The sequence below is a fragment of the Podarcis cretensis genome (assembly GCF_951804945.1).
Source record: "Podarcis cretensis genome assembly, chromosome: 2".
NCBI classification, from domain to species: Eukaryota; Metazoa; Chordata; class Lepidosauria; order Squamata; family Lacertidae; genus Podarcis; species Podarcis cretensis.
Genome location: NC_137171.1, coordinates 51,453,378 through 51,478,183, shown reverse-complemented (window position 1 = coordinate 51,478,183; position 24,806 = coordinate 51,453,378). Strand labels below are relative to the sequence as shown.

Genomic DNA, 24,806 nt, shown 5'->3' with positions numbered 1-24,806 from the left:
TCAGAGAATGCCTTGTCTTCCTTCAACGAGTTCTTGTCCCCTTTCTGCATTAACAACCTTGTGTGGTGTCAGGGCAGACCTCTTTGCCTCTTCCCTCTTCCTGCAGGCATATCTAAGGGGCCAAGATACTGGTAGTTGCCTGGGTTTGATTCATGTCAAGTGACATTCAAAGCGAAAGTTCTTCCATCTCTCTGAAACGTCTTGGAAGTTGAAGTCATTTTCCTTGGCTCTCTTAATATCAGAGACTTTCTGTTAGCACAGAACTGTTGTTTCAATATCTTTGAATGTGTTTGTCCATTATTATTATTTGAATTGCTTGAAATAGCTACTGGCCAATCATGGTGTCTTTATTGCTGCTGGCAGCCAATAAATACATTTGGATCAGACCCTGAGAATTCTAATAGGAAGTTTCCTAGAATAGTGTCTTGATGGGAAAAACATTGGGGAAGGGGGGAAAACTTGTTTTGTTCTTTTAGGCCTAGCCTCACTTTTAAAAAAAAGTGTGTTGGGGACGCACTCAAAGCACTTTATATAAATATGTATGGACTTATATTTTGTTTATTGTCTGACACAATGTAATTTCAAGCAAGGGGCTGCTAAAAGAATTGTAAAGTAATGAGAAGCATGTATGATGTATGGGGGGAGGGAACAATCTTTGTATTGTGATATGAAACTGGCATTTGCAATCTTTTTGTGGTAAGGTAGTGTTCACGGTGTTGTCTGCAGGCCGGACATCGATCACCGTGACAAACAAACAAACAAACAAACAAACAAACAAACAAAGGCTGAAAGCCTTTCTCAAAACAAGAACGAAAGTCTGCAAACAACTCTTAATGAAAGTGAGAGCAAGTGGTATGAACTGTATAGTGTTGACCGGAATGTATGGAGAGTTGTTTGTGCTCAAAACGCCTTTGGGATTGCCTCTCTTTGTTTTGTACATATTAAAGCACTGATGGACTTTCTGCTGTTTTACACTCCCTTTTGTTTTGCTTAGCAAACACTACAGTGGGCATCACTCATTCATTAACAGCATGTCCTGGCTGGTGTGTCTTTATTCAACACATGCTTGATAGGGAAGTTCCTTTCTCTGGAAACACAGAAGAAGACTCCTGCCTGCCTGTCTCCTTTCTGGCTGAACCAGAGAAAGATTTGCTGAGTCCCATGAGAAATGCTGTTTGCAGAATGTGCAACATTTATTTTTTCCCAAAACTCTTCCATCTACCTCTGCTTTCTGAGCACAGCCAAACCCCTTAGCTCTGCAGTTCACAACGCAGAGTACTAACCACTATACGATCAAGGCTCGCTTCATTTTTTTAAAAGGCTCTGCAGTTCAAAAGCATTTTTTGCCACATTCATATTTCCCGTCCCATAATGCACCTTCATAAACCTTTCAACTTGTGCCTCTGTCAGGCTTGAGGCTTGTTTTTACTCAGGTCAAGTTATTACGGGACTCAAAAGCCCGGCCCTTCCTGAACTTGGATGCAAGAGGAAGGACATGTTGCTGCAAGCTTTGGAGGGGAAATCCTACTGGCGGAACTCTGACAATTCTCCCTCCTGCTTGTCAAGTATACTTAAGGGATAGGCTCAGAGCAGCTCTCTTTCCAAACAGGATAGGAAAGCAGTCATGGATTGTCTCCTGTATCTCTTCATTTACCCATAGGTTACAATCCTAAATGGATTTACAATGGAGTAAACACCAATGAACACAGTGGGACTTACTGCTGAGTAAACATGTGTTGTAATTATGAAACATGCTTCCTGTTCCTGTATACAGAAAGGTGCCTTTCCATCAAGATTCCATCAATCAGACCACTGGTCCATTGAGCTCAGATTAGGGTTTCTGGCCCAAGAATGAACAGAGCACTATGAAACAGAATGTAAGGAGAGGAACCTTCTAGGAGAACAAATCTGGGATACTGTAAAACTCAATGCTCTACGCTGTTCCCAACCTTTTGAAGCACATCTTTTGTTGGGGGGCTTATTTAACACTGAGGTCCCCATGAAGGAGGGAAATTGGTGGAGAATCAAGAGCACAGGTAATTTGGACAATCTGAAGGGTGAGGTACTTAGAACTTTCCAAACTGAATAAGTGTGGAAGGAGAAGTAAAGGTAAAGGGACCCCTGACCATTAGGTCCAGTTGTGACCGACTCTGGGGTTGTGCCGCTCATCTTGCTTTATTGGCTGATGGAGCTGGCCTACAGCTTCCGGGTCATGTGGCCAGCATGTCTAAGCTGCTTCTGGCGAACCAGAGCAGCACACGGAAACACCATTTACCTTCCCGCTGGAGCGGTACCTATTTATCTACGGGTACTTGCACTTTGTGCTTTCTAACTGCTAGGTTGGCAACACTACTATTACAGCCTTCTTGCAATGAAGTGCATCTTGGGTCTTGAAGTATGTTTTAAAGTAGATTCAAACTCCGTAGATGTTTCAGTGTTTAGAAAAATGAAGTTTAGATTGAGGGAGCTTCTCCTAGTAGTACTCCACATGACATGTTCTTGGGTGCCTTATGCTTGCTGGATACCAATCATCGTACTCAAACAGCAGGCAGATCATTGTGGTTTTTGTTTTGTTTTTTAGTGTTATTGATTGGTTCCTCCCCTCTTCTTGCTTATTATGAGGTCCTAAGCAGGCCCAGTGTGTTGCTTCATCTTGGTAAGAAGCCTGACCACATCTCAGGGCTGTACTGTATGTGGAATAATGGCACTAGAAGGGTACACAATTGAGAAAAGTCAACAAGTCAACAAAAACATTTTCTCTTCAGATAAACATTAACAGACTGTCCTAGCACTGTGAAACCTGACACAGGGGACTTGGCAAAATCAGATGATGTTTGCTAATGAAGCCTGTTTCACACAGCATATGGCTTTTAGTGGTGTGGGGCAGAAAATATTCCAAAATGAAAAACGCTTTGGGAAAATTTCCAGTCGTTTTATTTTTCCACAGAAAATATTCCGTTTCATAAGCTCATTAATATCAATGAACGGATGACCACTTCAGATGCAATATTAAGCAGGTCTAACAGTTTCAACTTTTTTAGATTTGCTTACTAAAAACATTGCAAAATACTCTATGGCACATACCTCTGATTTGAATAGGGAATTTTCCTGCAATTCCCCCCCCCCCCCCCCGATTCAAAATTTTCCAGAGAGACCAAATCACTGGCTTAGGTACAGGAGACTAGCATGCAGTACAGCACATTCACTGGAATGCAAACATGTTTACTCTGCCAACAGTATTTCAGGATTCCCTAAAGAAGACTCAGAATACAAAACTATACATGTCTACTCAGAGTAAGCCCTGCTGAGTTCAGTGGGACATACTTCCAGTTAAGTAAGTTTAGGACTGCAGCCTAATACACACCTGCAGACAAAGGTGTCAGAACCAGTCTTTATTATAGATAGAATTGTTTATTACATTTGTATCCTCTATTAACTCCAAGTTGCTCAAGGCAACACCCATATTTCGCCACCGTGTTGCCTTTTATCTACACAACTTCATGAGCTGCAATTAGACTGAGGGAGAGCGACGGGCCTCAGCTCACCCAGTGACCTTCATGGCTGAGTGGGAATTTGATCTCAGGTCTTCCCAGGTTCAGTTTCATACACTAACCACTATGCCACATATTTTTTTTTTTATTTCTTTAACAAGATTAACATACCACTTAATAAAAACCAATATCCTAAGTAGTTTACAGAAATTATATATTCATTAGAGACGGCAATAAAAACAGACTTCCGGGCTCCACCCACACACTATGCATTTAAAGCAGTATCATACCTCTTAAAGCAGTCATGACTTTCCCGAAAGAATCCTGGATTTGTTAAGTGTGCTGAGAGTTGTTATGAGACCCCTATTCCCTAGGAAGTAAGGGCAGCAGCTTCAGTACTCTTCCCTCATGTATATTTCTACTCTGATTGACCATCACCTAGAGCTGTAATTGGGTATGATTGCTTGGCTCTTTTGGGTTGAGGTTGCACCAAAGCTATGCTTGACTCTGGCTACATTTGCACATTGTAAGCTGGACTTTCTGTCTTATAGTGATTTATCTAGAGTGAGCAGCATGCTGGTGCACTCACTTCACCTCCTCTGGTGTGAGCAGGATAAATAACCGAGGAAGCCTTAGCTTTGTGTTACCTCTGAATCTGAGCTTGTGGTTTATTTCTCTCTAACAAGCCACGATCACCGGCCAACCTGTAGCCGTGGCTTGTTGGGGAGCAACAAACCATGATTTCTGGTTCAAACATAACATAACATAACATAACATAACATAACATAACATAACATAACATAACATAACATAACATAACACAGTGAAAATATTTCACATGACTTAATCTTTTTTATTGCTGAGCGAATTGCTGGTAAACGAAAATATTACATTAATATTGGTGGCGGCCTAGTATGGAGAATTAAAAACTTCCTGAAACATGTTTTGCTGCAGTTTACTGAAGTTATCACTCCAGGAGCACCCCATTTTGATGACACAGGATACTGAGCTGTTGTGCTCTGTGAGTTTTCTGCCCTCATGACAGTGCTTGCAAACATTCCAGAAGATATGGGAAACTGTAGAAATCTGTCCAGCTGACTCAGTAGCAAGAGGCAAGTTGGTGCTGTCAGCATATTACATGCTTACGCCCAATTTTCGCTTTGGATCAGCTTGCGCATGGAGCCTTTGTGCTATCTCAGCTACCCTAAATTCTGAGATTCAGTCCACAACTTCTGTCACTTGAATCCTACGTGAACCTTGTATAATCTTGTGCTTGTAAAGGTAAAGGTAAAGGTACCCCTGCCCGTACGGGCCAGTCTTGACAGACTCTGGGGTTGTGCGCCCATCTCACTTAAGAGGCCAGGGGCCAGCGCTGTCCGGAGACACTTCCGGGTCACGTGGCCAGCGTGACATCGCTGCTCTGGCCAGAGCCAGAGCCAAAGCCGCACACGGAAACGCCGTTTACCTTCCCGCTGGTAAGCGGTCCCTATTTATCTACTTGCACCCGGAGGTGCTTTCGAACTGCTAGGTTGGCAGGCGCTGGGACCGAGCAGTGGGAGCGCAACCCGCCGCAGGGATTCGAACCGCCGACCTTTCGATCGGCAAGCCCTAGGCGATCGAAGTCCATACCAAATTGATGGGGACCTCAGGCTGGGGCGGGAGAGGAAATGCAGCCCTGCAGGCTTATCTGGTCCTTGGGTCTCATGCCATGTCACACTTGCTCTCCAGCCACACCCTCTCTCCCCAGGCCACACTCCTCACCTGCCCTGCTTTGCACACTCCTTGAGTGCTTACGCTTGGTTGCAATGTGTCTTTGAACTCTGCTAGTGCATCTTGCTTGTTTGAGTGGAGCCTAGTGAAGGGTGTGTGAAGAAATTAGCCTGCTGTTCAAAGGTGAAATTTACATGTGTTGCTTTTCCTCCTTTTGCTCCTGACCCAGCCCACCACTGGCATGCAGCCCCTTGCCCAAAAGGGAGTGTGGCCCTCAGACTGAAAAGGTTTCTCTGCCCTCCTATAGAACTTCTTTCCTGGGTTTATGGAGTTTAATTCAGGCACATAGGAACCACCTGCTTTATGATCAATGTCAGGGTCCTGCTCTCTTTCCCATGTGGGAACAGGTAGGCAGGTATAAGAGATGTGGTCTACTGTGTGGTTCCGGCACCAGAGCCATGTCATGCCCTCCAAATGAAGACTTGTCAAGCTTCTTCCTTCTGCCTCTTTTAAGATCTCTGTTGAAGACATCTGCATGTCAGTGTTTTAAATATGTTTAAATATGTTTAGTTATCGCTATTCTTTAATGTTTAGTTTTATCTTTGACCGGCATTTGGGTGACTGCTGCTCTTACAACAGTTGCCTTTAATTTAGTTTTCCCTTACTATTATTATTTTTACTATTTTGTGCATTGTGTTTGTTTTGAATTGTGTATTTCATTATTTCTAAATTCCAGAACAGTAGGACAGGAAAAGAAAGGCATTTCTCTTCTCCTGCCACAACTGCCAGTCTGGGTTGGCCAGCTCTGCAAGGGGACACTTAGGAAGACTGCCACCATATTTCCCTTATGCTGTCTTCTAAGCTTGGGCAGAAGTGAGACCCAAGTGCTTATGAAAGGAGGCAGGGAGAACACTTTCAGCCATCTCTCATCAGCGCCCAAGATAGCTCATGGTTCTCTGTCAAATCCCACTGAGGCACACACATGTAGTGTGAGGTCAAATGGTCTAGGTATGCGACGGGCAAAAATGTCCTATTGAGTCTGACACAAGGGTCTCAACAACCAATTTATGCAATTGATTTAGGAGAGGACTGTGTATGCTGCATTGAGCATACATTAAATAAACAAATAATACTCACTCAAGTTTGCTAACAACTGCTGACAACTAAAGCTGCTAACAGAAGTTAAATGTAGCATAGTATGGATAGGCCTCCTACCAAAGTGTAGTGATGTGAGCTTCATCTTCTCTGGGAGCAGCATCCCTGCTGTTAGATAAGCCTCGCCTAAAGTCCACAGGTGTATCAGAAGCAGCCTGAATGCTGAGCGAAGAATTGCTGACAAAATTGGTACCCCAAAATACTTGATGCCAGGATTATTATTATTTAAAAAAAATAATTAAAACAAAATACGAAAATGCCAGGATGACAACGACAATTAATAATAATAATAATAATAATAATAATAATAATAATAATACTCTACTCTTATCCAACACCTGATCCGAGTATTTATTTATGGGCTTCAATAATGAATAGACTTCTGCCATTGCATGAGAAGCAATGCTAATCTCATGCTTCCAGCCTCTAACTCCTGGTTTTGAAGATTACATAAGCGATTCGGAAATGTGGCATCAAGGAAAATCTTTTCTGAACTCTCCATTCCGCCGTTGTCCTTCCCTATCCGGGCTCCAGTCTTCTGTATCACATTCCCTTCACCATATCTTATTTCCTTCATCATATGTTCTATGTGATTCTATTTAACTTGTGTGTTTTATCCAGCCCTTATGACGAAAGTTAATTTGGGACAGATTGTTCATTGCCCCAAATTAGACTCACTCCTTTCCTGCCCCCAACAAAAAATTGTACACTGTACCTTTGCTAGGTTGCCAAGACACCATCACTTGCACTTTTCTCAAAATGAACAAAGTGTCCTAAGCAAACTTTCATGGGCTAACACATCTCCCTTGCAGAGTCTACTGAGCATGTAAGAAATGCAATGCTGGAGGAGCCCTGGTGTCTTGATGTCAGGGATAGTCAAAGTGGTGCCCTCCAGAGGTTTTTGAGCACCACTCCCATCCTCACTGACCATTGTCCATACTGTGCGGGGCTGATGGGAGTTGCTGCTCTAAACATCTGAAGCGCACCACATTGCTTACCCTCATAAGTTCCTTAGAGCTGCTCTTACCTGACCAACATCTCTTTAAAAAAGTATTTGAAGACTATTTTGTATTGAATCTGTGGCACTCAACTGATTTGGAGAGCCTATTTTAAAAAACGGAAACGGTATTAACATGCCCTCAGATGTCCCTCAGTAGAAATCTTGGCCACTTGGATTTTGCCTTCTCCATCAAAGTCAACTTGAAGTGTTTCCGTTCATGCCAGCATCAGATTTCCAGCCCACGAGAATCCAAATGGTAGGTGTCCTGTTCCCAGATAGGAATGCTGACTGCTATTATGATTTTGCCTCCCAAACAGGTAGATGCTAGAGTTATGCCCTTGCAACTAAGGATGAGGAAGAAATTCAATTCCGTTCACATTTAAAGGCAAACCTACCTAATTCTCCCTTTCCAACAACAATGTGCAAACCAAAACACAGCCATCTTAATGTAACTTTTAAATGTTTGCTGATAACTTTTTTATGCCACCAGGCTTATGCATACAAGTAAAATAATTGCTTTAACAGTCAGCTAGTGATTTTAATTGTTGTGTGCCTTTTAGCGTATGGGTATGTTGATAACTGTTGCAAACCATGTTAGTTTTTAAAATAAAACTGCAGTATATAAATATTTTTATAAATAAAATAAACACATTATGCATTTGTGATGCTATTCTCCAGTCAAAAATGCACATATTGAAATGTGCATACAAATGTACATATTACTGAAAATAGCATACAGAAGTGCAGTATATTAGGAAACATTGGTTTGCAAAAATGTCTGTATTAGACAAATATATACATATATATTAGGATAATTTTGAGCTGAAATGCTGATGAATTTTCATAAAGGCTTTTAGAAACAAATCACAAACAGGTGTTGGAATGTGGAGAACCGAACTTAAGAGTGGGAAAATAAGAAACTGTGGGAAACTGAAATTGACAGATTAGCCCATCCCTGCTTGAGGCCCAGACACCTTTAAGCCTCCCAATTCAGTGGGAGACAAGGTAGCAGTAGCTCCTCCTGCCATATTGCTTTCCAATCATCTGGTTTGTGGTTACCTCCTTTCCCCCCTGCTCTGTGATGCATCTTGGAGCCCTTCTCACTACTATAGATGATGATGCTGATGTTGATGGGGCAGTGTACAACAGTGTCAGGACAGGACAATCAGCCATTGCACTGAAATATTTAAAGCTCTGCTGATGAGATGGCAATCATAGTAGATGGTTGAAAGCTAGCAAGACAGAAAACAAGATGCCGGACAGTCTGCTGGGCAGATCGGGTTGAGGTTTCATTGTTGCAAAGAAGGGAAACTGAATCCATGGATTTTAAGTGCCGCTTACCCTAGAATAGCTTTGGAGATAATGAGCACCAGTTGTTAGAGTAGAAAGCACAACTCGATTAGAGTCATAAGGGAAGGGGAACAGTGACTGACCATCCATTTTCTCAGTGTATGAGGTCTTTTTTTAAAACCCTATTAATAACTCAGCTGAATGAAAAGCCTTATTGTGGAATGGGAAGCTTACTTAAATTATACTCTCTCAATAGAAGATAATTATAATTGAAAGGGTGTATAATATTGCTGGAAATCAGCAAGACTACACAGAGGAAACTCATCTTATTTACTCTTGTGTCTTTTGTACAATCATACATACTGCTGAGGGGAGGGGAATGCTAAGAAATTTAAATTCTGGCAGGTAATTGCTTATTATGTATGCTTGGGCCCAATTTGCTTCACACGTGTTCAAATAATGACTATTACTGGTATTTCTAGTGCTTGAATTGTATTCTTAAAGAGAATGTTTCTATTATTGTGTCAGGTTGCCTTCCCATGCATTTTTTCTGTCTCTTCAAGGGCTGCCCCTGTTATTGGACAGAGGGAGACAGCTGCCTGAGGCAGCAGATGCTGGGAAGTGAGTGGAAGTGTTGAACAAGCATAGGCAAACTTGGCCCTCCAGATGTTTTGGGACTACAACTCCCATCATCCCTAGCTAACAGGACCAGTGGTCAGGGATGATGGGAGTTGTAGTCCCAAAACATCTGGAGGGCCGAGTTTGCCTATGCCTCTTGCTGAAGGATAGATCTGTGAGTACTACTCAGCCTGCCCAGCATTCCCTCCTTCCCTCTGGTGCAGTGGAGGATGCTGTCCGGTTCGCCAGTGTTGACAGGCCTGATAAACGTCTGGGTTTTCCTGGATACGTCCAGGAATTGGAGGGTCAAAATGGCATCTGGGCAGATTTTCGCCCAATCAGCAAAATGTCTTGGAAAACCTGGATATATGGGAACTAGAGCAGTTTTTTTTTAAAAAAAGACAAATGCTGTAAAAAACACTTTTTTTGGGGGGGGGGAGAGATGTTTCCCAAAATGCTCAACAACTTTGTCTGAAATTTCACTTTGGGGAATATGGCAACCCTAGTCAGATTCAACTGCCAGTCCAGGTCGGCTTCTATAAAATCGAAGGGACACTATATTGTCCATTTTCTGAAGCAGCAAAATGCTTTGGGCTCTTTTGACTATAAAGTATCTGTACTGTAAACAGTAAATGTGCCAATTGCTGAAGTGTCCTAGAGTCTACAGAGGAGGCTGCAGTTCAGTGGAGGGGGATATGTTCTGCATGCAGAAGCTCCCAGGTTCAATTCCTGGCACCTCCAAGTAGGGCTGGAAAAATCTCCCTGTCTGAAACCTTGGTGTGCCACTGACAGTCAGTGTAGGCCATGCTGAGTTAGATAGACTAAGGCTCTGACTCAGGCAGCTTCTTATATCCACAGCCTATTCCTTCAGGCGTTTGTAGAAAATCAGTTTCTAGTGCTTCACAACAAGCAGATAGCAGTTCTTCCTTTGCTGTAGGGGATTCCAGACAACCTTCCTTCTTGATGGCCAATAAACTTTATGTATCCTTTGGAAAGCACCAATAGTTTTGCCCATGTAAAAGCAAAGCTGCTGAGCGGTGTGTGTGTGTGTGTGTGTGTGTGTGTGTGCATGCATGCATCTGTTTGCTCTAAGCATTAGTTACTCACCAGAAACCCAGCCCTGAGTGTCACCGTGGAGCCATTTCACATTCTTCATGCCACTTGAAAGCAGTTTGAGGAGTGCAGCTGCAAAAGGCATGCCTTTGTCCTAGACACTCCTTGCAGACTTCAACTCTTACCCTTCTAAAGATACACACACAAACCCACAAGGGTTTTAATTAGGTGGTATGAAACCCACACAATTGGCAACTTTCTAATTACATCTCTCTTTTGGAAAGCACTTAGCTTTCTTTCCCATGACCAGTCCGTAAACATGAATCCAGCCTTAAAATCTTTAAACATAGCTCTAGGTAAATCATTCTAGAGTAATATAGACAGTAGAGGTTTGGAGTTGGTTGTGAGAGAGCGGAATTCTATTCAGTACTCAGCCATAGGTTCTCGGGGACGGAGGTAGGGGAGGGAGGTTGGCCGAGCCAGACTCAGATGCCCAAAGGTGGTGTTGTTTTCTTTTTTTTAAATAACTGCCTGCATAGGGCTATTTAAGGATTAAAGAGAGATTAATGTTATCGTAAACTATTTTGCATGCTAAAAGCATTATTGAAATCCCACTGTTACCCCCTTATATTTCTAAACATGTCATTGAAAAGGTGGCAATGCGATTTGATTTTGGCATTATTTCTGTACTGCTTTTGGGCTTCTTAAAATACAACAGTGCTGGCATTTTGTTATGTATTCCTCTTACGAGCAGCGCTTTCTCCTTCCCCAGCATAATGAATCCTTTAGCCCAACATTCTGGTAGTATGAAGTCCTTCCCACTGAATCTTACCTGTACTTAAACCCACACTTTCTTGTCTGGGTGTTATTAACAATGAATATATTGCAGTCAAGTTTAGGATTAGGGAATTATATCAAAGCACATGGTTAGGGCTGCCAGATTGTAGTTTGCCAATTCGCTCTGTCATTTTAAAACTAACAGTTTAGCAGCAGATGCTGCAATAACCTGCCTACTTAGCCTTTGTCTCCACCCACCCTACAGCTGTCACCTGGTTTCTGTGTCATGTTCTTGGAATTCAACTTGCCCCTGTAGGCAGCAGAGTATGGCAACAGAGGTGATGTGGAGTGGGGAGTCAAAACCCATTACTATTTCTGCAGCAGGGTCTCTGACTCCAGTCAATGGCAGACCTTGGCAATTCAAATTTCAGTGATGCTCTGCGCAACACCAAACCCCAATGACCTAGAGCCACACAATCAGCATGAAAGGGGAGCATTTTAGCACCTGAGAAGTAGTCTTCTCATGCTGATTGGAGCCAAGCAGAGTGAAAGGAGATGAATCAGCCACTGAGGATTGACTCCTAGGGTCCCTCTGGAGAAGGCATGCAGGCAGAACACGGAGGAGGTTTTTGTATGTTCCAAAGCTCAGCAATTAGGAACAATGAAGACACAAGGGTCTTCACTTTCAAGAGAATGGTGTGCAAGTTCTGATACATACAAAGGAACTTCAAGGAAATCACAACGTAAGCCACTCCAGCAGAAGATATTGGAGCACTCCGAGTCATTTGCCCGTGTACGTGCACAGAAAATAGTTGATCTAGCTGAAAGGCAACAAGCAGAGAGCTGCATTGATCATTGCAATACATCCCTAAAGATTTTTAATGTATAACTATACTATAATTGTATAATCTTAGATGGTTGTCTTATCTTAGAAGGGTATGTGGCTGTGAGGGGGCAAGGCTATGACTATAATGAAGGGACTTGGCACTTCTGAATGTGCCGCCACCACTGTATGGCAGGCAGAAGGACTGGGAAAGGAATGGGGTGAAGTGGGAGAAACTGCAATGTGACTGCTTAAATGGTATTTTTAATGCTACATCATGAATCTCCAGGTTACAGTCTGGTAACATTGAGTCTTGATGAACTCAGTGGATTTACTTTGCTCCATAAATGGGTTCTTCAGGAGGTGAGAGTGTCATGATTCCAATTGGTCCCTGCTGCTGTCCATCCTAAATATTTTGAGCAGGTTGCTAACTGGGAAGGCTCAAACTTTTCTCAGGCCTTGCCCCCAGCTGAAATCTCTCTACTCCCCCCCCCCCGCTAATGCAGCTCTCCCTTCAGAAACAGTCTGAGAACCAGCAAAGAATCTCATTTTTTTGAAAGGCCACTTAGAGAGCAAAATAGCTTCGGCTCTGCCTCACTGATACTGAAATATGTCTTCACAGCAATGTTTTAGGTTGATAGGTTCTGGAATTATTCTCTTTCCCCAGTATGGTTTTCATTTCAAAGTTATCTTTTGTTGTGCTGTGTAAATCAAGAATTAGTTCGTACTGAAGAAAATGCAACAAATGAGACTCATTAGATTGTGGACTTCAGAAAGTATGGGCTGTGTAGCACAACTGATAGCATGATCAATAGCTATTTATAACCATTTATTTGATGGGCTTTTTATATAACTGAGCTGGGCAGGCAAACAATACTTCTTGGTAATTTATTTTTCTAGGACTTATGAGATCTTCCCAAAGAGTATGAGGCTGAAATGCTGAAACCATTTGTCTGGGGCAGACCGATTTAAAGTTTTGTGTTTCTATAACAGATTCTCAAAATGAGTGGCTGCTGTGGGAAGAGGAGCAGCTCCCCATTTCACTTCCCTGTTTAAAGAATTGCTGTTCTCACCTTGCAGACACCCAGCTGCACAATGCCCATATTTCTGTTCTCCATGCCGTAAAATTTGTGCCACTACTATGCACCCAGAGTAAGGATGTGTGAGAAAGATACTTTGTCAGCTTTTCACGGTGGACTGACCTTGTCCAAGTGTCCCCAACCTGTATGTGGATCAGAATGCAGTTCCCCTTTGGATCACACACTTCTGTGGATTTTGTGATGTATTTTCAGTGCACAAAAAGTGCACACACACACACACACACACACACACACACACACCATTTTATGCAAAAGATACATGCAAAATGCATTTTTATGGGTGAACAAAAGCATTGAAAAGTGTGCATTTTACATTAAAAACTTCATTTTATCTAAAAAAACTGCACACAAAATGCATGTAGTGGCTGGAATAGGTCCTGGGAGACCAGGGTTCAAATCCCCACTCAGCTGTGAGTCTCACTGGGTGACCTTGGGGCAGCCACCGCCTCTCAGCCTAATCTACCTCACAGGGTTATTGTGGGGATGAATGGAGGTGAGGCAGCCATGTACGCCACCTTGAACTCCTTGGAGAAACAGGTAGGACATAAATGTAATTAATAAGTAAAATTAAATAATAAAAAGAACAAAAGGGAATGGAACTTGCACACAGCAGGATGGAACAGGCAAAGGGATGAGTGCCACGATGAGACCCAAAACAGGACAGAATTAGCTGCTCTCTCCATCCTTTTCTGGAAATGATTGGGGCAAAAGCCTCGGAGCTCAACAATACGTTGGTTCTGGGTGGGAAGATAAAGGAATGGATGCCTATGGTTGCTCACTGTCAAGAATCCTGGATAAGGAAACATTGCTTTAGGTCAGGGGTTGGCAAGGCTTACCTTGCCTGGGCCAGTTCACTGCCACGGAGCCCCCTCTGTGGGCCGGATTGCGGGCATGCGTGAGCGTGCGCGCCTGCGATTTCCGGCATCTGCATCTGCGCAGACGCGATTTCTGGCGCCACGGAATCGAGTCCCTGTGCCGTGCTGTGCCAGTTTAGCATAGTGCGTGGGGACTCGCCAAGTGGGCAGCTCGGTTTGGGGGCGGCTCGGGAGTCGGTAAAACAACTCCTGTAGGCCGCTTGTGGCCCATGGGCCTTAGGTTGCCAACCCCTGCTTTAGGTTTTATTGGTTGGTTTTGAGAGTAGCAGAAGTAGGTCTCTAGTACTAGAAATGCAACTGGGTGCTAAAAGAAGACTGACAGGTGACTGCAGCCAGTGTTGAGGACTAGCAGCTTAAGCCTTAGCGTCATGTCATAGGAAAAGTTAGAACTCATTCGCATGATGCTGGAATCATGGGTTACATCTAGATCAGATGTAACAGGGTTGTGTATCCAGAACCAGACTTTTCAACATCAGGACCTCCAACTGTCTCATAGAAAGCTGCCTTATTTTGGGCCAGCTCATTAGCTTATCCAGATCGTCTCAGTATTGTCTTCACTTACTGGCTCCTCAGGATTTCAGACGGAATTATTCCCCAGGACATGCCAAGGATTGCACCTGGGGTCTTTTGCAAGCAAAACTTCTGCCCTATCACTGTGCCATAATGCATGTTGCTGTCAACTCTTTGTTAGAAGCCTTTGCAGTGGTAAAATGTATATCTGTGCCTAAAAATCTCAGTGTCTTGTCATGCACAACAGGACTGCATATGACTGAACTTCAATGGTTTGCAAACAGTTTGTACTTTCAGAATGGAAGCCCCGTATAAATGTGCTTCTGTGCCATCGAATACAATTAACTTATTTTAGATTGCCATTGGGAGAATAACATGTGAGCTGTTCCTCTTGGGCCCCTTCTCCCTTATGAGTCTGCAAGCTGACGTGTTAGCAGGTGTTAAGTGGCAGCTGTGGTCAGATCTCACTCGCAACGCTAGGTGATGACAAACTGTACAGTACCGTGCTGCGGCCGTGAAGGGCAGGGGAGGGGTGTGTGATTCCGCTGGGTTGAACAACAGAAAAAATGGCATAATTAAGGTCAGGAACTTTGCTCACGAGCTGACGCTCGACAGCCACAAACTTGAGAGCAGTAGCGGGTATCTCAGGAAGTGACACAGTTTCTCAGCACAGCTAAGTTTGCTTTGGCTTGGAGAGCCAAAAACGAAGAAAAGGCAACATACACCCACCACGAGAAAATCCTGGCTTTTGTCACTGTCAACTTCATAAACATCCAGCCTTGCAAACATCCCCCAGTTTGATATCACAGCCTAGCGTTGCCTCTGGAATCCTCAGGGAATGTGCCTTGATCCAAACAAGGGGATTTTTTGTGATATGTGCACTGTTTCTGCACTGAGATCATCCACCAGAGGCATATGAAACTGCTGCAAAATTCTAGAGCAGGGATCTGCACACACAGCAGCAGGCTACAACCATCTGGTGTCCTTGGGGAATCCCTAAGCCCACCTGATCTACTGCTGGGGAAGGAGGCCAAATTTTGTGCAGCAGCTATTAAAATACGACATATAATGATTAGCACCTAGGATTAGTAGAACATATTGACCAATGGACACTCCTAGGTCAGAAGGGTTTCCTTTTTGACAGATAAATGACTACACAAAACTGCACTTTCATGTATACATGATTTTATATTATTTTATACATGATTTTATATTATTTTACCTTGCCTTGAGCTTTTAAATTTTGTAATTGGTGGTTTTTTGTTTTGATACTGGTGATTGACCACAATGAAAGGACTTGACTACTGCTGAGGAACAAGAATCCAGCCTGGTCATTCCTTCTAGTCATTTTTTAATATCTGAGCTGCACGTACTTCTAAGAAAAGTTATTTGGCAGAGGAGAGGTGTGTGGAGCAAGATGACAGAATCTTTTGGCATATTTCTAAATTCCATTTTTTTCTGAACACCAAAAAGACTTGCATAGATCACACCCACACCATACATTTAAAGCACTCTTTCTCTCCCAAAGAATCATGGGAACTATAGTTTACCCCTCACAGAGCTACACTTCCCAGCACCCTAAAGAAACTGCAGTTTCCAGAATTCTTTGAAGGAAGCCATGACTATCAAAGTGGATTCTGGAATTTGAACTTGGCAATCTATGCAGATGGCTTTGTATCACTCTCTCCCACGTAAGCCCGAAATTGAGGTATGCGGAGCTGCTAGAGGACACCTAGAGATGGGAAGGTAAAAATTGGTGTTTGATTTCTGTGTAGCCCATTAGGCTCTTTCTCAAGGGACCAGGGTTATCGTACCATATGCAATGATCTCTGGCAGGCAAGCAAGCCCCAGTAAGAAGTAATGACTCTCCAGCAGTTTTATGTACATTTATTTACAAAAAGACACATCCAGAGCCCAGCATCTCACCTGCTCACATTTACGCTTGTTGCTCAGTCTGACGTTTCTCCCCTCCCACAGCAGGAAGGACGCCAGACTCCCGCCTTTCCCCTCTTGCCCTTCCGTTGCCATCTTCATCCAGACGCCTGGATCAGGGACTGAGAGGCTGACCTTCCCCCTCCTCCCTCCCTCAACACAGACTCAGAACTCTGCTTATCTGCTGATTGCCTAGCAACACTCTGGCTGCCTTTCAACTCTTCCTCTCCTTGAGAGCTAACAGAGTCTTCCCCGGGAAGGGGAGGGTCAAACTGCCCTTTCTCGACTGTCAGCCAGCTCTCATCTGCAGAATCAATCCCTCGTTCACTTAGCTCAATTTCTGAGTCTGACTCTTCCCCTGCACTCGGGTGTGTGTGTGTGTGTGTGTGTGTGTCACGTTCCTGCCAACATACTTAGGTACATACATACATACATAGCTGTCATCCTTAGTGTCCTCCTGGACTCAGATGTGCTCCTAGAGGTACAGGTGGCAGCTCTAGGTAGGAGCACTTGCTAGCCATTGCATCTGGTTGACCAACTGCACCCGCTTCCTAGAAAACAGAGATCTTGCCATAATTATTCACAGATTGGTAATCTCGTGGATAGACTGCGGTGATGTTCTTTACATGGAGTTCCATGAGCAAGATAATTGAATCCCCAGGTGGTGCAGATTGCTTAAGTCAGATACCAGTGGACTGGTGGATGTTTGTGTTAGGTGTACACAAAGAGTGTTTTTAAAACTAATCCAGAGAACCTACTGCAGGTGTAGCCAATGTGATCCCTTCCAGATGTTGCTGAACTACACCTCCCATCATCCCTGACTCTTGGCACATTGACTAGAGCTGATGGCACCACATACCTATTGAAAACCAATAAATATACAATGTGTTACATAGGAAATGCTGCTTCACACTGAATGCTAATGACATTATTACTCCTGGAAGAGAAGTCTCCTTATTCTCTGTTTCCCAGCATTTACGTATTATAAGTCTTTTCTGTAGAATTTGTACCAGACTGAATAATGTTCAGCAGTTTGCAATGAAAAGCATTTGCCCTGTTAGCAAAAGCTTATTAAACTGTCTTTAAGTTTTGTTTTAAGAAGGCATTATTATAGTGAAAAGTATAAGTGTTCCTACCTACTGAAGGGAGGGGGTAGCATTGGGCTCAAGGATGCAAGGGTTAAAATGACAAGATGAACAAAGCAATTGTATCATACCTGCCTCCAATATTATTCCTGAATGAGACAAATCATTAAGTAGCATGGTCCATCAATATAAAAATAAATTCCATCTCCATTTTGATAGCAATGTACTTACTCCTTGATTTCTAAATGGTCTTATTCCTCAGTAACTACCATAGACATCTCTTGAGAGTTCCACTGTGGTTAAACCTGTAGTAAAGGTAAAGGTAAAGGTAGCCCTGCCCGTAGGGGCCAGTCGTGTCCGACTCTAGGGTTGTGCGCTCATCTCACTTAAGAGGCCGGGAGCCAGCGCTGTCCGAAGACACTTCTGGGTCACGTGGCCAGCGTGACGAAGCTGCTTTGGCGAGCCAGCACCAGCGCAGCACACGGAAATGCTGTTTACCTTCCCGCTATAAAGCGGTTCCTATTTATCTACTTGCACTTAGGGGTGCTTTCGAACTGCTAGGTGGGCAGGAGCTGGGACCAAAAGACAGGAGCTCACCCCGCCACGGGGATTCGAACCGCCGACCATACGATCGGCAAGTCCTAGGCACTGAGGTTTTACCCACAGCGCCACCCGCGTCCCAAAAAACCTGTAGTACATATGGCTATTATCCAACTTCATGGAATCCTCTGGGGTCAATTGTGATTTTGGCATGATGTTTTGACTACAAAAGTTTCATTAATCTGTGCTTAAGAGATGGTTGAACACAAAGTGCATAGGACAATATAGGCTGGTCCAGAGAATTCTAATAATGCCATATCATATGCCTGTTTTGAGTTGGACCTTGAAATCAATAAGAAAATGCTGAAGGAAATTACTGACAAAGAGTTGGAGATATTCGGGGAGGCTAACTGCATCTTTGTTAGGATCTTACTTAGCCATGTAATCATAAAATTCGGGTGGTGGTAGGGGTTATTTAGGTCTGCCACGATGGGCCTTCCTCTTAGGAAGTTTCTTTCAAACTTTGGTCATGTGCCCATCTTTTCAGCTATCTGCCACATACTTTGGATCATTCTAAGATTCCAGACTGATTAGTCTTTGCTGTTTCTGCCACTGAATCTTTTCAATACCTTCTTTCCTTACACTCTGTAAGGCTGTGACATGCCTCAATGATAAGTTAATCTTCCAAGAGCCACCACTGGCTGGGAGCAGAGTGAAGCTGGACCTTGTCTTGACTTCATTCCGGGAATGGTCATAAACAGCAGCCTTGTTCATAATTGACTCTCCTCCAGGTAGGCCTTTTCGAGCTTGTCAGCCTCAGGCTTCATTTCACACTCATTCAAGTGATAAACATTGAAGTTTGCATTTTTTTCCTGGAGAATTTTACAGAACGTTTTTGCCTGGCACTTGTTGGTCATAATAACAGTGATCTCACAGAGACAAACTTGGCAACAGTTCTACCTTATTTTGCCAATGTGTTGTGTGCATGGGCACCTATGCGACAGAGTTACAAGTAAGCATTATCCCCATTACTCATTAGAACGTCCCAGTTTGACCTGGCTGTGGTTGCTCCATGCAGAAATGAAAGAAAGCACAGACCATTATTAATTATGGCAAATTAATGGTGTTTCCCTCCACCCACCTGCCCCTGGAGTCTCCTGGCCATTTTCTCTTAGAACAGCCAATCCTTTGCTGCTTTTAATGGGGTGTTTTATATATATATATATATATATATATATATATATATATATATATAATTTTTATTATTTTTCCAATTTTAAGACAAAACAACATACACACATCAACAAACAAAAACAAACACACAGATATAATTTCATAACCTCATTTTCATAAGCCTTCTTTCTCGGACTTCCCCATACCTCACCCTTTTTGCATCCATATTTTACAATTTTTCAGCAACCCTTTACTCCAATTAATTAAAACTTATTATCTTTCTCAATTTCATCTTATTTCAACAAACAATTTCCGCTGCAATTCTGTATCTTCCTTTCCCTTGACATTTTAGCACTCATCAATATTGTAACAGTTCTTAAGATAAGCTTTGAACTTCTTCCAGTCTTCCTCCACCGTCTCTTTCTCTTGGTCACGAATTCTGCCAGTCATTTCTGCCAATCCCATAAAGTCAATCACTTTCGTCTGCCATTCTTCCAGTGTGGGGAGTTCTTGTGTCTTCCAATACTTTGCTAGAAGGATCCTTGCTGCTGTAGTGGCGTACATAAAAAAAGTCCTATCCTTCCTTGACACCAGTTGGCCGACCATGCCCAAGAGAAATGCCTCTGGTTTCTTGTGAAAGGTACATTTAAGTACCTTCTTAATTTCATTATAGATCATTTCCCCAAAGGCTTTAATCTCTGGGCAGGTCCACCAAAGGTGAAAGAAGGTACCTTCAGTCTCATTACATTTCTAGCATTTATTATTGGGCAGATGATAAATCTTCGCAAGCTTGACTGGGGTCATGTACCACCTATAAATCATTTTCATGATATTTTCTCTTAATGGGGTGTTTCCACTGTTGTTAATAACTGCAAGCCATGCAAATGAAGATCTTTTACTGGCCTTCGTATTCTGCCCTAGCTTTGCAAAGCCAGAAAGGTGGAAGAGCAGAATAGGGGACCCGTTTTCTGTGACTAGCAAATGCAGTTTATGGAAGCGGGAGGCATGAGAAATAAAAGGCAGAAGGAAGTAACTAGGTTTTGAAATCAGGAAAGCAAAAGGTTTCACAAGGGTGCCATTTTATTAGTAATATGTCCTCAGGCAAAGGAGGTGCTTGGGCGGTTTCCTTGCTGCCTTGTTTCTTCTTTATCTAAACTCAAGGGTGGATGGATCTGTCGATTCTGATCTCTCTCGTTTTCTCATTCTCCCAGTCTTAATTTCTGCAATGTGGAATTTAAAAGGGATTTCAAGAAATCCTCATGAAAATGCACCAGCAATTTGGTTTCTCTTAATATGCACCTTTCTGTGTGCAATTTTGCCTAGGATGGTTTTATGCAAGCAATTTCCTGTAACAGAATGCATCCCCCCCCCACTACTATATGCATTTGTAGGCATGTTTTCTCCAGTGTAGTCATTCTTCTGCACATGTTTTAGTTGGAGAATTGCATTGCAAAATTCAGAGAAGTGCGAAATTTGAAGGATAGGTGCATTTCTGTTCACAAATCGGTTTGGGAAGTTCAAATGAGGGAGCTTCACATTGAAATGTGGACCAAATTGAACTGTTCTCCCACCCCACTACTAGCCAATTCACAATATTGTCTGTTAATTTGTTTCGGTGATATAAAGACAACAGTATCATAAATGCATAGAAAACAAGCAACCAGGATGTTGAGGCATCATTAGCAGTGAGAGAACTTTCCACTGGACACAAACTCTAAGGCCATTGGGAAGACCTTTTCCAGAGAAACAGGTCTCTTCAGAATGACACTTGATTATATGGAGGTCTGTGCACATGTGTTTTCCTGTTTGAATACAACAAAAAAAGGAAACCATGTCTGTATCAAATTATCTTGTGATGCTGAGCCTGGAAGGTTGCAGTGGCTCATTTGTGCTGGTTGCTATAGCTTGTCGAACCAGCACTGTATGGTGTGGCTTGCTCTCGATCTTCAGCATCTGGCTACCTCCATATGGACTGCTGCCAGCATTAGGCTCCCCCTCAAATACCATCACATTTATATTCAGCCTTTTCTCCAAGGTGGCATACAAGGTCTCCCAGATTATTTTTTAAAACCCAAGTTTTTCAGGGGCTTGTTGGGACAATTGATTCTGCTTGACTTACCTCCAAAGCAGCAGCAAAGAGATGCTTTGCTAGTATTGCAGGAGAGTATTCCAGTAACTGGATGTGAATGTTTTCGTTCAAAATTACAGCTGCTGAAGCGCTCTGTGGTTTTCTCATTACATGGAACTAAGTACATATCCTGTTTCTAGGATCTCTCTCTCTCTCTCTCTCTCTCTCTCTCTCTCTCTCTCTCACACACACACACACACACACTGCTTCAACTGCCTCTTATTTTTCTTATGAATATTTCTGCCTCACTATTTGCTTTGGGCTAGGAAATTTTTATTTTCCTGTGAACATAAACAGTGAACTGTACAAACTCTGCTCCTTGGAAAAGTGGGCCGCTGTTTGTTTAGAGGACATCTGGGATCCCAAATGTAGAACATATTTTGTGCAGCTACAATCTGCTCTTCAGGAGGACCAGCCAGGAGCAACCAGCTACTGGCTGAAACAGTCCATAGAAACTCGCACAACATATACAGTATCTGAGGTAATGCAGTTGTTCTGAATGTCTCTACTGTTGTATGCAGTTTAGCTGCAAGGCAAACATTTAGCCCAGGAGGAAGCCAAGAGGGTGCCTCCAGATGTTGTTGGACTCCAACTTCCACCAGCTCCAGCTAACATGGCCAGTGCTGAGGGATGATGGGGATTGTAGTCCACTAACATTTAAAGGGGACCCAATTGGATACCACTGGTTTAATCTATTTAGTTCTTCATACAGTTGTGAGCAGCAGCTTTTTCATAGACTAACCATGAGCCTGGATGTTCTTCATGCACACAGAAGGCTATGGCCATCTTTCAATGAACAGTAAATTTGTCTTTATTTGTACTTTTTCCTTGGACCTCTATGCATCAACAGATAGTGGAGCCAATTTTCCTATAGCAGCATCACTGCCATTTATCTGGAGGCTGTAAGGGGGGAGTCGTTTGGCTCTGAGGTTGGGTCTGCGGGGCACACCAGCAGCATCCACAGTGCTGCCAGTTTGCCCTCCCAGCCGCAGCCTCACCACCACCTAGCCCCACCCCATCCAGGTAAATGGCTCCTGAATTATGCCTACACCACTGTGGTTGTGTGTCCTAAGTGCTGGCCATCCTAGCCCTCTGTCTATTGCTTCGTTTGAGGTTGGGAGCTTTTCCTGTACACAGAAGGACTTATATTTAAATGCTTTCCAGGAATATAGTTGTTTTAGGTTTAAGGTTATTATCTTCACTGCTCAGTTCTTATATCTACCTGGATATTTAGGTCCGGCCCCCTCCCCACATTGCTTCAGTCTGCAAGTTATTACAAAGGCATTATTTCCTTCATTTTGCTTCTGCGGGTCATGCATTTCTGTGGGGATACCTGCTGCCACTAGGACTGTGCTGAACTGCTTCCCTGCCCTCTTGAAAATGCCCGCTGCTTGCGAAACAAGCGCTGCGTATGGAACATTTCAATGGGCTGCGATTGCCTGTGCTTCCTTTTGAATGCAACAAGGTGACTGAGGGATTCTTTCCCTTTAAAACAGGTTTATAATGCTCCGTTTGAACTTGCAGTGGCATGAGGCTTTTAATTTTTTTTTTTTTAAACCCCCAGTATTCTTTGATTCCAAGCTTTGGTTTGTGATTTGATTACTCATTTCCCCTGGTGCAAAAGAAAGTTTCCCTATGGCACTGTGATTCTGAGCTAAAGGCATGTGTATGTCCCCGCTTCACATGCAAACACAGGTATACCAGCATGTGTAGACGTAAGCACATGATGACAACAGGTGAGGCATCACACTGCATGACCGTCTTAGCAAACCACCCAGTGTAGGCAAGATGACTAGCACCCAGGTTGTTGCTGACTGCCCAATTCTCTGCTCAAAAGATGATCCTGTAGGAGGAGTGGCTGGGGTGGGGGAGAAAAGCCTGTTGTGTTTGCTGTGGCCATAGCGTCCCCTTGATTCTACCTGGTCATCGTCCGCACCCTCTTTGCTACCTCCAGTTTTAAGAAATTGTCATGGCCCTAGAGCACAACTGACCTACTGTTATCATTTCAGATGTGCTCATACAGTGGTACCTCAGGTTTCAGATGCTTCATGTTACAGGCGCTTCAGGTTACAGACTCTGCTAGCCCAGAAATAGTACCTCGGGTTAAGAAATTTGCTTCAGGATGAGAACAGAAATCGTGCAACGGAGGTGCGGCAGCAGCGGGAGGCCCCATTAGCTAAAGTGGTACCTCAGGTTAAGAACAGTTTCAGGTTAAGAACGGACCTCCAGAACGAATTAAGTTCTTAACCCGAGGTACCACTGTACTTGCTGCAATGGCTGCCACAGCTACCCACCCGCATCCTCCAAAAGGACTGATCTGCAGAATCATCCTGGGCCAGCCCTGATCCCATCCACCTTCCCCCTAAAGATCTGCATAAACTGGAACTGTGTCAGAGACAGCTTGTTCCCATGAATAAACAGTGGGCACTGCAGATGGTGCTGGATGGATAGGGAGTCCCACAAGGCTGCCAGCCGAGTCACCTCCACCTCCCTTTCCCCATTGGTCCATGAAGCGTACCAAAACTAACAGTTCCCTTAGTGTGATACCACAGCTACTGAGCGTTCACTGTCTCAGACTGAACTACAGTGCTGTATGGTCTAGGAGTTGACTCCTCTGTAAGGGTCGCTAAATGTACAGTTTGTTGCTAAGTGCCTTGGGCATATGCATATGCATCATTTCTCTGTTGTCTCTGCAGCTTGCCAGTTTGCTTGCTTGCTCAGGCTATGAGCTGCACTCAACAGAATGAATGCTTCCCCTTATTTTGCCCCCTGTGATGGAAAGCAGCTGCAGAAAGCTGCCACCTGCAGTGGAAGGTTGGGGTGGGGGATATAGCCACTGAAGAGTTAAGCACCCCTCTCCCAGTGTATTGTTAGGATCTACATTGCAAATTTCAGTGATTGCTTTGGAGTGTGTGTGTATGAATGTGAAACATATGCAGGACTCAACGTCACATGTATTTTGCCTTGGCATAATTCAAAGTCACTGCTTGTTTTAGGGTAAACTAATTGATGAACCATTTTAGGGCTTTTTGAAAACCATATTTCACTCCTGTGTCTGGGGTTTGTGTCAAATACACCATAGCCTTCTTCTCCTTCTTAACATAAAAACAAAGTTCTGATGCTACCAGTAACAGAATGGCCAGAAATATGTTACTCAGTTTGAGTCCTTCCCCTCCTCCTTCCTTGTGCTGACTGAACCATCTGAAGGTACTTCGAACTCTGGCAACAAGGGGCAGTTATTTTAACTCCATTTTGCTGGAGGGTAAAAGGTTTAGCACTCCTGATCTACAGCTTGTATTTCTTGACTTCTGGTATATGAACCAAAGCAGTCTTTTTACTTTTATAGGCTTGTTTGTTTGCTTTTCTTGTCTGTCCCTGGGTGTCTGTTTTTCATCACAGTGACAGATAGGCTGTTTCTCATGAATACATACGAAGACACCTTTCATTACTTCACATTGCACAGTTATGTATCCCAGCATGCAGCCCTATGTCCCCTCCCCACTTCTCCTAGTCCTGACTCCTTGCATGTGAAAGCTGCAGACTGTC

The 24,806-nt window shown here is 43.4% G+C and overlaps 1 protein-coding gene across 3 annotated transcripts in view; it reads left to right on the top strand.

The window, feature by feature from the left end:
- ADRB2 (adrenoceptor beta 2) overlaps nt 1-24,806 on the top strand; it is a 64,146-nt gene that overhangs the window by 5,213 nt on the left and 34,127 nt on the right. The window contains exon 2 of one of the 3 annotated variants that reach the window (XM_079964846.1): nt 995-2,080. The exons of the other annotated variants lie outside the window; for them this stretch is intronic. Coding sequence (XP_079820972.1) covers nt 995-1,254 — 260 coding nt within the window. The 3' untranslated portion in view covers nt 1,255-2,080. Of the gene's footprint in view, nt 1-994; nt 2,081-24,806 lie in introns of those variants that run through there. 3 annotated transcript variants of the gene reach the window in all.